Source organism: Lutjanus erythropterus, chromosome 17 (genome assembly GCF_056507025.1).
Source record: "Lutjanus erythropterus isolate fLutEry1 chromosome 17, fLutEry1.hap2, whole genome shotgun sequence".
Lineage (NCBI taxonomy): Eukaryota > Metazoa > Chordata > Actinopteri > Lutjaniformes > Lutjanidae > Lutjanus > Lutjanus erythropterus.
In genome coordinates this window covers 3,995,999-4,008,414 of record NC_139333.1, presented here as the reverse complement: position 1 = coordinate 4,008,414, position 12,416 = coordinate 3,995,999, and the positions used below count along the sequence as shown (strand labels likewise).

The window sequence follows — 12,416 nt, the reverse complement described above, 5'->3', positions numbered from 1 at the left end:
ATTTTAAAACCATAATTCAGGAAGTAGCACAGGGGTCCTTAGGGTACAGCTAACCCTTTTTAAGCCTGAATGTAAATCACGTTGTTGTGAAAATCTGATGGAATCTTGATGGAAATCTGGAACACAACTTTAAAGAGCCAACATTTTCATAAAAAAATATATTGTAACTTGTCTATGATTAATAGTTTAATAACATCCAGTCTGAAATGAATAGTTATCATTTGGAACTTGACTGGTGTTGATGGAGAGGTACTTGCCTTGCCAGCCTGACAGGGCTGTGGGGGTATGACTTCCAAAAACCCACTAACTTATACAGTGAACAATAACAGTGATTGTGTGACATCTTGTGGTCTCTTTCAGGTATTGCATCTTCAACCACATATGATTTTTTTTCCTGCAAAACAGCAAATAACTTGGTTTCAAGTCTTGATTACCTATATTGATTTGTATAAAATCATGTTGCTAATTAGCAACAATTTAAGAATGAGTTAAAAAACACAACCTCAGTGATAAATAATTAATCATCTTAGACTTACAAACAAAAATCTATGTACCCCTTGTATTTTGTCGACCTGGACTTTCCTTCTTCACTGCCCAGGTGCTGCAGATCCTACTGCTTTGTGTAAAAGTATTATTAATATAACACAAGATAACACCTTCGACACAAATTCCAAGTTATTAATGGTAAAGACTTTTATATATAAAACTTTAACACAGTAAATACAGCACATGTAGAGTATTATGGCCATGGCCCCTCAGTTCCTTCAGGTAGTCAGTCCTGTCCTGTGAACATGAAGCGTCTCAGTGTAGAGCTGCAACCATTAATCCATTATTAAATTTATTACCAACTATTCTGATAATTGATTAATCAGTTTGAGTAATTTTTTAAATTTCTAATTTCAGCTTCTTAAAAGTGAATATTTTCAGGATTCTTTACTCCTCTCTTGACAGTAAAGTGAATATTGTGGACAAAAGAAGACATTTGGGGACATCACCTTGACTTGGGAAACACTGATCAAGATTTTTCACCATTTTCTGACACTGTTTAGGTGAACAACTATTAATTGAGGAAATAATTGACTGATGAATCAACTATGAAAATAATCGTTTGTTGCAGCTCTATCTGAGTGAACAGTAATGTTGAGTGTCACGTAATGATGGACTAAGAGACGGAAAGCTGAGGACGTTTCACTGACTTCTCTCTGTTGTAGATCTCTAGAAATCAGCAAACGTGTCGTCAAAACCAGTCCTTCTTGTTCCTTGCCACTGCAACAATACCTGGGAAATAATGACCTCCCAGTCCAGTCTGGTCCAGTCCGTCTCAGACCATGTCCACCAGTTTAAACTTGCCCTCCTGTTTGACCGGCAGGACGTTGATGAAGGTCTTGTAGAGCACGGCTCCTTTTGGCAGCTTGGTGATGACCCTGGTGGCCTCTAGGCTCCGCGGAGGTGGGACGTAGACCTCCTTGGTGAACCTGACGTGGCCGTCCTCCAGAGCGAACAGCGTTTTGTTGGTTCCCATCCCCACCTGCAGGAGAGTGGAAGGAGAACATGTTGAGAATATTTATATCACATCAGATCAGCATTTTTGGATAAAGAAAGAGTGCCTCACATGAGCTCCTGGATGATACCTCAACAGCCTCTGGGTTGCGAGGATGTTACCCGCACGGACAAAGTTACCTTGTGAGCAAATGAAAGCAGTTAGATCACCTAAAAAACTCTCATTATAATCTTAATACTGTATATTCAGACAACGTGATGCATGTCAGACCTATGGAACATTTTTCCCCACTTGAAAAACTAGATCAGTTTTACTGCCCCCTTAAATATTTTCACTGGCCCAGCAGTCTTTCTGTACCTTTTCCTATAGTTAGCACCCTGTGTTTGTAAACCTGACTCCCCAGTTTTATTTATCTTAAACCTTATTTCTGTATTTTTTCACAGTGTGTCTAAAGGGAAAAAAAGTCAAGATTCTCTGATTTCAGCTTCTTAAATGTGAATATTTTCTGGTTACATTAGTCCTCTCTGACAGTAAACTGAATATTAAGACTTGTGGACAAAACAAGACATTCGAGGACGTCATCTTGGACTTTGGGAAACAGTGATCAACATTTTTCACCATTTTCTGACATTTAATGGACCAAATAATTAATGAGACAATAATCAACCCATTAATTGATGATGGAATGGTTGTTAGTTGCAGGCTAACAAAGACTATATTAGGCTAAACAAGCTGGCTACTTGGATTACATTACCGACTACATTTTTAATACTTAGTAACTGTATTGGAGTACATTTTTAAAGTAACCCTCCCAACCCTGCTTCTGACCTTTTACAAAAATAAACAAAATTTGTATTACTAATTAAATACAAGGCTGTCATTTTGAAATGCACTAGAGATTAGGGATGATAACAATAATTACAATAAAATAACAATTTGTCATTACCATCCTGTTTCTTGAAGCCATATCTCTGGCCAGGACTCTTTCCTCCGAGGTTCTTACTGCTGCCACCAGCCTTCTTAGATGCAAACCTCACTGAGTCTATTAGAGAGGACTGACCAGGCACCAACAGACCTGAGAGCAGCAGCACAAAGAAGTTAATGTGAAGTCACATAGATAGTCCAGTTAATGCCCTGATATTCTCTTTTCACTCATACACACTGTAACTAATGACACCGCACCAAACTACATTCAAAATCTGACAGTTCATCAAGGTCTACTTATTAAATGTTGCTGGTAAACATGACATTGTTACAAAACAGATAATTTGTGAAGCAAAACATAATTCTGGTATCAATCACATTCAATGCGAGCTAATACACACATTGACAAGCTAGCTAGTTAAGTTAGCATGTTAGTCCTCCCTTGTTTAAACGTGACGGTAGGTGGGTGGGGTGGGGGTGCTGGAAATAAACTATTTCAGTTTCTCGTGTTCTTGCGAGCAATTTGTTCATTCACAAGAAATTAATAAAATAATAATTTATGGACTTAATACCTGGTCTGGACTTGAGCATGAAGGACGCCAGCGCTGCCATCTTGAAGGATGTCATGTACGTTCCTTGCGTGGTTGCGTCACGTCCGGAATATTTGTGCTGCATTCATGTTCTTCAAGAAAAACGCTAGACCGTAACATCACAATGAAAACACTACTTATATTAGCTCCCAATTTGTAGCTAAATGTTACGTTGCTCAAATAAATTCAACTGCGGTTAAAGATTAACATAAATTTTACTTTTTTGAAAATAAAATAATAATAATAATAAAAGTATGAAACTTTGGATTGCTTTGCGATGCGTATGAGTACATGTGAACAGACTTGTCTTTGGAAAAACAAGTATACGGTGGTTCAGTGAATCCAACTTTACGTTCCGGCCCGGGGAAATCAAATGAGGTCTGCTTCGACAGAAAGACGAAACTAACACGGTGTAAGTTCGTATAACCTAAATAAATAATTACAAACTATAGCTAGCCTAGTAGCTACTGTAAGTAGCAATGTTTTACCTAAATATATTACTCAACCCTCTTATGTCTGTTTGTAAGTATACAGTATGCAGAGTATGGTGAGTAAAGTTACTTTGTAATTGGCCGTCGTTATCGTCTTACACCAAAACACAACATCACAACTTGAATTAGTTCTGCATAGTGGGTCATCTGTACGCCGAATTCTGTAAAATATCTCAGACTATGTGCGTGATCTAAGTTATGGCTGACAGATGTAATATTACGTGCAAACAAACAAACAAATATAAATCTGACATATTTTGAACGAGGTTTGGTGGGCTGTCTGTTACCAGAATGAGAGGCATTGGGGGCAAATAATTGCCTGTTCCTTGCAGGGTTACTACATTTGAGTAAAACCAAGGGCGGAATGTAACTGAGTACATTTACTCAAGTACAAATTCACTGTACCTGTACTTTAATTGAGTGTCAGAATTGAGATTTCTGTTTAATGCATCTTTATACCTCTACCCCACTACATCTAAGAAGCAAATATTGTACTTTTTACTCCATTACATTTGTCTGACAGCTTTAGTTACTAGGTATGTTTCACATTCCAATTTTACATACCCTTACTGTACAGTGAAAACATGTATCTCCAAATGTGTTGTTTTGAATTTTTGTGATAAACTGAAGGAAGTGCTCCTATGCACACGTATACTGTATGTCTACATGTATGTGTATACATACATGTATAATTTACTTCTACTTGTACTTTTGATTTAAGTACATCATTTAATATCAGGTACTTAAAGACTTTTACTCATGTACCATTTGCATGGTTGACTTACTTTTTCTAAAGTAATATTTAAGCACAGTATCTATACTTTTGCATATGACTTTGGGTGCTTTTTACTCATTAACTAAAGCTAAAGTAAAAACTAAAACTAGTTGTAAAAAACAGTTTAACTTCAGGGAGTGTCGTGTTTGGGTACTTCACATTCAGCAAAATTTGGTTGGAGACAGAGTTGTCTAAAAGACAGATGGACCAAACAAGACCCATATTTCAACATCTAATATTGGCTTACATTTGAACCAAATCAGATGCATTAAACACGGTCCAAATTTCAACGTCTGTTTTTGAGCTATATTTGGGCCGAACCAGATGAACTAAACAAGACACAAATTTCAGCATCTATTTTTTGGCTACATTTGGACAAAGTTGGACGGACAAAACATGGCCCAATTTTCAATGTCTATTTTTGGGCTCAATAAAGGCTACAACAGGCCGACCAGATTTAGACAACAATGAAATGATGTTGGGTGCTTGATGGGTTATACTTATTCTGAACTTCTTAAACATAGCCTCTGACAAATACTGCCCATATTATTATAAAAAAGTTAAACTAATAAAAACAAAACTATAACTTAACATTTTTAAAAATAAAAACTCAACTGAAACAAGCAAAACCACTCTGGGAACTAACTGAAACTAAAGTGAACTGAAAATGAAAAACACCAAGCTATAATAAGTGGTTCCTTCGTGCACCTGTAATAATTCTGCTTTTATATCTAATTAACAGTAACCTGATTGAAATTTGACAAATTTCTCCTCATATTATTATGAAAAAATAAAACTAAACTAAAACTAAACATTTTTAAAAATAAAAATCAAACTGAAATGATCAAACCCACTCTTGCAACTAACAGAAACTGAAATAAAATGAAAAACTAATGACAAGTACAGTGCTATAACCTGTAATAATCCTGCTGTCATATGTCATATACAGTAACCTTTGCTTGGATATGAGAGAACATGGGCAGCTACAGTGACTCCACCAGCGACCTAGACGAGGAGTTGCCTGTGTTTGGCTTCCTCCAGCGGGATCGACACCTCAACCAGGCCCACCGTAGTCACGACTTGGCCGACCTGGATGGCTGTGATGCAGGAGAGGCAGCCATCTTCTCCTCCTCCTCAGCAAAGGGCACCCGCGCAGAACTGGCCAATGTAATGATGATCAGCAGCAGTTCTGATGACGATGCACCATATGTCCCTCTGGCACAGAGACTCAAACAGAAACAAGACAATGTGATTAGACCCCCCTCCGCTGTCACTAATCGGAAAGATGCTGAGCGGCATTCGCCACCAGTCCTGGCTGGCTCGCAGCTCTCCTGCCAGAACGGCTTTTCAGGCTCACGTAGTTCAGAGGAGGCAGCGGCGGCGGCATCGCTCCCTCTACGATGGCCTCCACCTGGCGCAGGAAGCACCGACCCGTCTCTTGCCAAGAGGAAAGCTGCCAAGCGGACGGCGGAGGAGATTCAGGCCTCCAGGGAGGAGGCTCTGAGGAGGAGGCAGGCCAGGGAGAGACAGCAGAGGGACAGGGAGGCGCTCAGGCAGGAACAAGACAGACAGAAGGCAGAGAGGAAAGCTCTGGCTGAGGCTGCCAAGGCCCTGAGGCCCGAGGAGTGTATCAAGCACATGGTGGTGGCTGTGGACCCAGGTGAAGACAACACACACCTGGCACTGCGCACCACAAAATCACTTTGAAGTCAGTCGTGATTTGTGCGTGTCCATAGATTATTTTATATTGCAAAGAAAGCCCGTGTGCTCATTGTTTTCTGCTTTTATTGAAACGTGTCAGACTTCACTGTGGACATGATTTTGGTGTGTGTGTGTTTGTGCCTGCAGCTCTGTTACAGCTGGAAGGAGGCGGGACTCTGCTGGCGGCGGTGCAGGCTCTGGGTTGTAGCTGTGCCATAGAGAAACAACCCCTCCCACGCAGTGTCAGTTGGATGAGGAGGACTCCCTGTGCACAGGTGATAACACACACACACTCTCACATTATATTTTACTGTTGTTGTATTCAAAGTGAAGCATGAACACATACCTGGCAAATTCCCTGTGGCACCCTGCTGTAACTGCCTTTAACAAATGAGTCTATGGGTGATAATAAGAAGTGCTTTTACAAGTGTAATAATTCCACCAAAGGGAATATTTTGTACCAATCTCACGTCTGTCTGTGTTTTATAAAGATTTCAAACTACTTATAATCCATTAAAACCTGTAACAATGAGAAAGCCCTAACGACTGTAGAGGTATGTGATGCTTGTGAGGTGTGTAGTTATATTTTTAATGTACAATTTGTACCATTTTTTTTTTTTTTACCTTTCACATATTGCACTGGATGAAAAATTATCATATGCAAGTTTGTTTATAGATACATGAAAAAAAAAATCTCCTGTGTTTCAGCCAGATGATGCGGTGTGTGTACCAGAGGCCCATGTTGTGATGCAGATGACAGTTGATGACATCATCACTCTGATCCACAACTACATTCAGGTTGGTGGCGACTGCTGCTGCTTGTCACAGTGAAACTACAACTCTGAAGACTGGGATGTTGTGTAAAATATAAACAAAACTAAATCCAATGTGCATTTACAAAAAATGTTTTATCTTACTCCATAAATGTGAAATCTGTCATAAAATCCTCTACAATTGAAACATTTTGCAACATTTATATAATCATTCGTATATCCGCATCCCATTCATATGGGCCTGAACTTTCTGTGTTCTGAAAGATGTCGGATTGTCAAACTGCTGAAGAACATGACTTTTATAGATATGACTTTCTTATATCATAATACATGGATGAAAATAAAATCAGTTTCAAGTGAGTTTATGTCAGAAATGATTAGCAAATGATCATGTTCAGTTTTATTTATATTTTACACAGCGTGTTTAATAGCTGGTCACTGTAATTTTTACCAAACACTGGAGAAAATGGTGAATTTGTGAGGGACTGTTTTCAGCTGCAGATTAATACTATTTGGGGCAGTAGGACAGCTGTTGTTGTGATGTTTTTTATGCTAGTAACTTTAATAAGTATGACACAATATCTTTTACCCACTGACAACCCCTTTATCGAATAATTTAATTTGACTATTTAGTTAATTTTATGGGGTATCTGCTCCAAAAAACCCTTAACCAGTGCATAAAATGTATTTGAACCCCAAGATATTGAATCTGTTAATTTAAGCATACATTTTTTTAAATTTATTCCCCAAATTTGAGGTGTGCCCCACTGACGTGCAGCCAAGTGTGGAAAGTGGAAAATGGCTCACTGCATCAAACATAATTTTGAATATTTAATATGTGCCACATTATGATATATAAAGATTTAAGCCACGTTACTCAGTCCTGGCTGTTGATATTTGTTATTTTAGTGCATCTCCATTCTACTATTTGGTGCAGGAGGAGAGGAAAGGCAGGTGTGACTCTGGTCCCACTCTGACGTCCTGGGTGCAGGAGCAGCAGAGGCGTAACCCCGGCAAGACCCTCAGCCTCGTGGTCATCGACCTGGAGAAATACTTCAGGTAGGGAGGGACAGCGGCGTTTGGAGCTGTTGGACATTTGAATTCGACATGACTTTAATTTATGACTCTAGGTAGCAATTATTTCCATTAACCAAGTCTGCATATTAACACGTCTCAAAACTCTGAGTCAAAACCGACTGCTGAGTCACTGAGCTGCTGCAGACCAGTTTCTGTGTGACAGTCGAGGACTGCTTGATTGGCCGGATGAGGTGGAGGAGTCGAGCACGTCCCAGTGTGAATGCGTACAACAGTGTGAAGTCTAACACTCGATGACATGTTAAAAAACAACAGGGAACGACACTCAGATCTGCTGCCGCGTTGGCATGTGGAAACATGTCAGCGTCACTGTTGGCAGCGTGGCAGAGCTCCGCTGTGGGGACTGTGTGTGAGGAGGGGACACGGAGCACCCTGTCAGACCAGAGGACGTCTGTCCGCGCTAAAAAAGATTTCTGTCCTCAGATCTCAGAAGTCACAAAGCCAGAAGAGGTTCCGGGAGGCGGTGGCGGGCGAGGAGCAGGGGGGAGGAAAAGCGAAGAAGAGGAGGAAGAACGGTGGAGCTGAGACGCTACCTGAGGTGTCCAGAGTCGAAGTAGAGGAGGTAAGCCACATTTTCATCATTTAGAGAAGAGAAATGGAAATGAGAAAACTAGAGCTGCAACAAATAATTATTAAGTTAGCTGCCTTCTATTTTGATAGTCAATTAATTGGTTTGAGTATTTTTCAATTAAGGCAGAAAATGAACTGATTGATTAACTTTAATAACCCCTGACAAACAATGCCATGTATCCACTAAAACCCCTTTATATAATCAAATAATTTAATTTGACTGTTTAGTTAATTTTATTAAGTGGTATCTTAACCAGTGCAGAAACTACATTTAGAACCCCGGTATATTGAATCTGTTCACTGAAGCATACATTTTTAATCATTTATCCCAAAACTTGAGGTGAACTCCTCAATATGCACATTAATTGAAGGTGGTATATTAAGTTTAAGGTGGACCTATGATGTTTTTTGCATGTTTTAAGGACTCTTTACCCAGAAAACCCATTAAACTTATTAAATATCTGAATACTGAAGAAGAAAACCTTAAAAGTAACGTCACATTGTACCTGAAAATATTTCAAACTGTCAGTGTGAACCCAGTGTAAACTCCCAATACTGAAAATGAGTGAAAATATTGTCAAAGACTTCAGATGAATGTGTTAATGAAGAAGGGAGTCATGTGCTCTTTACAGTCTACTTAATAAGTAGTACAGGTATATTTAATTGTTTGCCTTTTCAAATGAATATAGAACTGAAAGGATCTAAGGGAAAGGATTTAAGGGTTTTTTATGTTTTCAGGGGTAAATGCAGCCTGAGCTTTAGGGTAGTTTAAGGGAGTATTGTTTCATAATGATTCATACCTTTCTGTCCTCTGATATCCCATCAGGCAGTGGTTCATCTCCAGCTTCACACTGGCGTCTCGGTCCGCTTCTTGTCCGCCTGGAAGGACTTCTCGGATCACATCACCATGACAACCAAAGCCGTTGCAGAAGCCCCCTTCAAGTAAGCGAGCTCTTCACAAGCACGTCCAGCTCTTTTTTTTTTCTTCCTCTGTTTAATCAAACAGTCATTTTCCCATGATCCTCTGTGTGTCTGCAGGCGAGAGCGGGAGAAGACGGGCTTCTCTTTCTACCTGGAGAGCGAGTGGGCGGGGGGTCAGCGGGTGGACAGAGCGGGGAAGGGGCTGCTGCAGGTGTGGAAGAGACAGATCCAGCAGCTGAACAGGGTCAGTCCGGACATGGCCTCGGCCATCCTGGCAGCGTACCCCTCCCCCCAGCTGCTCAACAAGGTACATCAATCACCGCAGCCCAATTCAACTGCACATGAAACTTTACCTGTAACAACACAGTGTCACATTTACTAACTCTGACTGACTTATTGTAATAAGGAGAAAAACATCCAGTCAAGTCCAAAGACAGGAGGCTGCAGCTGACAGGCTCATAGAAAATTTAACAGTGACTGACAGCAAATGTTTTTTTCTTCCTACATTCTTAAAAAATAAAGGTGTTAAATAGAGCCATAAAGGGTTCTTTGGCTTGTCCCCATAGGACAACCCTTTCTGGTTGCTTGTAGAACCTTTTATAAATGTTCTACGTGGAATCCTTTCAGAGAGTTCTACCCAGAACCCAGCATAAATGGTTATACCTAGAACTATATGTGAAAGATTTCATCCAGAGCCCCCTACGAGAGGTTCTACAGAGAACCTTTCTATGGTGTAATGGTACGTCCCAGAACCCTCTCTGGGTCCAGATCCTTTCAACCTACAACAGCAAATCACAACACAAGAGAATTTACCACAGCCAATCACAAAACAGGGGCATTTTACAATAGCCAACCACAAAATGGGAATTTTACAACGGTTAATCACAATGCAGGGGACTTAACAGCAGCCAGTCACAGCACAAGGTATTTAACAACAGCAAATAACAGCACAGATGTTTTTACAACAGCCAATCACAGCACAGGTGTTTTTACAACAGCCAATCACAGCACAGGGGACTTTACAACAGTTAATTGTTATTATGCATAAATGTTTTTTAAATAAATTGATCTAATATTGAATATTGAATATATTCTACTCTCTGTCATGTTTTATAGGAAAAAACTTTAACTTTGCACAATGAAAAGATTCCATGTAAGGTCATATCTAAAATTACTCTTGACTGGGCGAGTGCATATCCGCCTCCTGATTGGGTAATCAGAGGGAAAAAAGAGAGAAGTTGCTAAAGGTGGACCCAGGAACATTCAAAATTTCTTGGTGCTGGTAAAAGGTTTATGTGCGTTCACGCCAGTTTTCATGTTATTTGCATTTTCTGTTTGTGTTCATTTGCCCCAAACACCCAATATACAGGCTATCCAGATGTTAGCTGGAGCTAATAGCAGCCTGCAGAATGCAGTGGGTGTGTGTGTGTGTGTGTGTGTGTCCAGATCTCTCTTCTTTTCTTCTTACGTTTCTAGGTTCATGAACTTCAGTCAGACAGCTTCGGGAGAAGTGCGAATTTTTCGCTTAAGTTGAACCATGTTGAACTGTCCAGAGCGAACTGCTGTCCACTGGAGTATTATTTGTCTTTGACCTCCCTTTCACGTTTTACTTCTTTCCTTTTTCCCGCTCTTTCAGTTGATTACATGTTCCTTATTTACTGCTTTTCCTCCTCATTAATGGCATCATAACTGCATTTTAAAAAGCAGCTCCTTGGTCTTGTGCAGCGTCCCTCTTATTATAAATGCATCTTATAAATTACACATTTATTGCCTTGTAGACTTTTGAATCAGGTTTTCAATTAAATGCAGCCAATGAGGGAATGAGTTTTACTATGGAGGTTTAAATATGAAGGCAACACAGCGAGGTCAAAGCATTTTCAATGCTCTTCATAGATTCACTTGTGCAAACACATTAGAACAGTGCAACTGCTTTAAGTTTCTCTGCAAACTGAATGTTTCCTCAACACTCCACAGGCTTACAAGCTGTGCAAGACGGAGCGCGAGAAGATCTCCCTGCTATCTGACCTCCTGATCCGCAGAGGAGAGGGCGTCACCTCAACGACACGACGGGTCGGCCCGGAGCTTTCCAAACGCCTCTTCCTCATGATGAACTCGCGCGACCCCGAGCTCACGCTGGACTCCACCGTGTGACCTTTGAAAGCTGCTTTTTCCTCTGTTCATTCCCAACAGCTCTGGACTGTTCACAGTATTGAATCTGATACTAAATGTGTTTTTATCTTATGTACATGTTCAACTTTTATGAAAATATACTTTTTGAAGAACATTGCAAGGAAATTCTCATTTTCCAGTGTGGGTTTTGTTCTCCAGTTACAGTTATTCTGGCTATGGTTCATGCTAGATTTGTATAAATAAACTTCAGTTTTATATAAATCATGTCAAACTCCTGTCTCTGAGTGTCACTAAAATAAACAAAGAAAGGACACCAGTGGATTAACTACTGCAGCCAGCTCCACTGCTGGTCATTAGGGCACCCTAAGCGCAATTGCTTTGTGGCGTTCCCCACCAAAAAACAAACAAACAAACAAAAAGCATATAAACCTATATAATAAGGCAATGTAAGCACCATATTTGTCGGTATGGACATACTTTTGTTAGAAAATTACAGTTTGAATGTTAAATTACCTTTAACTCAATTCGAATAATTAAAATCCACTAGAATAGGAGCCTAGTCTTTCAGTCTAGAAACTTTCGCTGTGAATGCAGATGATGCCTAACATCTAAAAGAATTTAAACACAAAAAATCTTGAGTAATGTTATTAGATAATAAGCAGTAACGTGATTACTTTGGGGCGTGCTTTTATTTGAGACTTGGGTTAATATGACTTACTTTTTCACTGGTACAGTTGCCCCACGAAGGGGCCAAAAAGGGGACACTGACTTCTTTAATTTTACAGTTGTCTCTAAAATAAAAAATTATTATGATCAATGAATTTCCATAAATGCCTGAAATATCAAATATGATACCAAGAAAATATTATATATATGTAAATAATATAGATTTTTTTATTTTGTCAGAAGTTCCAATAAACACTTCAATTAAAAAGAAAATTAATG

At 39.6% G+C, this 12,416-nt stretch overlaps 2 protein-coding genes across 2 annotated transcripts; one reads left to right on the top strand and one right to left on the bottom strand.

Moving 5' to 3' along the window:
• Positions 1 to 668: 668 nt before the first annotated feature.
• Positions 669 to 3,124, bottom strand: mrpl27 (mitochondrial ribosomal protein L27). Its single transcript, XM_084741515.1, has 4 exons — positions 2,998 to 3,124; positions 2,448 to 2,576; positions 1,613 to 1,680; positions 669 to 1,528 (listed from the first exon to the last, which is right to left on the bottom strand). The coding sequence occupies exons 1-4, from the start codon at positions 3,098 to 3,100 to the stop codon at positions 1,322 to 1,324; spliced, it is 507 nt and encodes a 168-aa protein (XP_084597641.1). The 5' UTR covers positions 3,101 to 3,124; the 3' UTR covers positions 669 to 1,321.
• A 217-nt stretch (positions 3,125 to 3,341) lies between these two features.
• On the top strand, positions 3,342 to 11,742 carry eme1 (essential meiotic structure-specific endonuclease 1). The gene is made up of 9 exons (XM_084741639.1): positions 3,342 to 3,427; positions 5,231 to 5,941; positions 6,130 to 6,257; positions 6,691 to 6,780; positions 7,693 to 7,814; positions 8,274 to 8,412; positions 9,247 to 9,362; positions 9,459 to 9,648; positions 11,316 to 11,742. The coding sequence occupies exons 2-9, from the start codon at positions 5,257 to 5,259 to the stop codon at positions 11,490 to 11,492; spliced, it is 1,647 nt and encodes a 548-aa protein (XP_084597765.1). The 5' UTR covers positions 3,342 to 3,427; positions 5,231 to 5,256; the 3' UTR covers positions 11,493 to 11,742.
• Positions 11,743 to 12,416: the final 674 nt, after the last annotated feature.

Excerpts from the sequence above, each read along its gene's own strand:
- mrpl27 (XM_084741515.1), bottom strand. The coding sequence starts at position 3,100 with ATGCAGCACAAATATTCCGGACGTGACGCAACCACGCAAGGAACGTAC. Across the intron at positions 2,577-2,997 it reads CATGCTCAAGTCCAGACCAG|GTCTGTTGGTGCCTGGTCAG; the intron begins GTATTAAGTCCA and ends TGCTGCTCTCAG. Across the intron at positions 1,681-2,447 it reads TGGCTTCAAGAAACAGGATG|GTAACTTTGTCCGTGCGGGT; the intron begins GTAATGACAAAT and ends TTTGCTCACAAG.
- eme1 (XM_084741639.1), top strand. The coding sequence starts at position 5,257 with ATGGGCAGCTACAGTGACTCCACCAGCGACCTAGACGAGGAGTTGCCT. Across the intron at positions 7,815-8,273 it reads GACCTGGAGAAATACTTCAG|ATCTCAGAAGTCACAAAGCC; the intron begins GTAGGGAGGGAC and ends TTCTGTCCTCAG. Across the intron at positions 9,363-9,458 it reads GTTGCAGAAGCCCCCTTCAA|GCGAGAGCGGGAGAAGACGG; the intron begins GTAAGCGAGCTC and ends GTGTGTCTGCAG.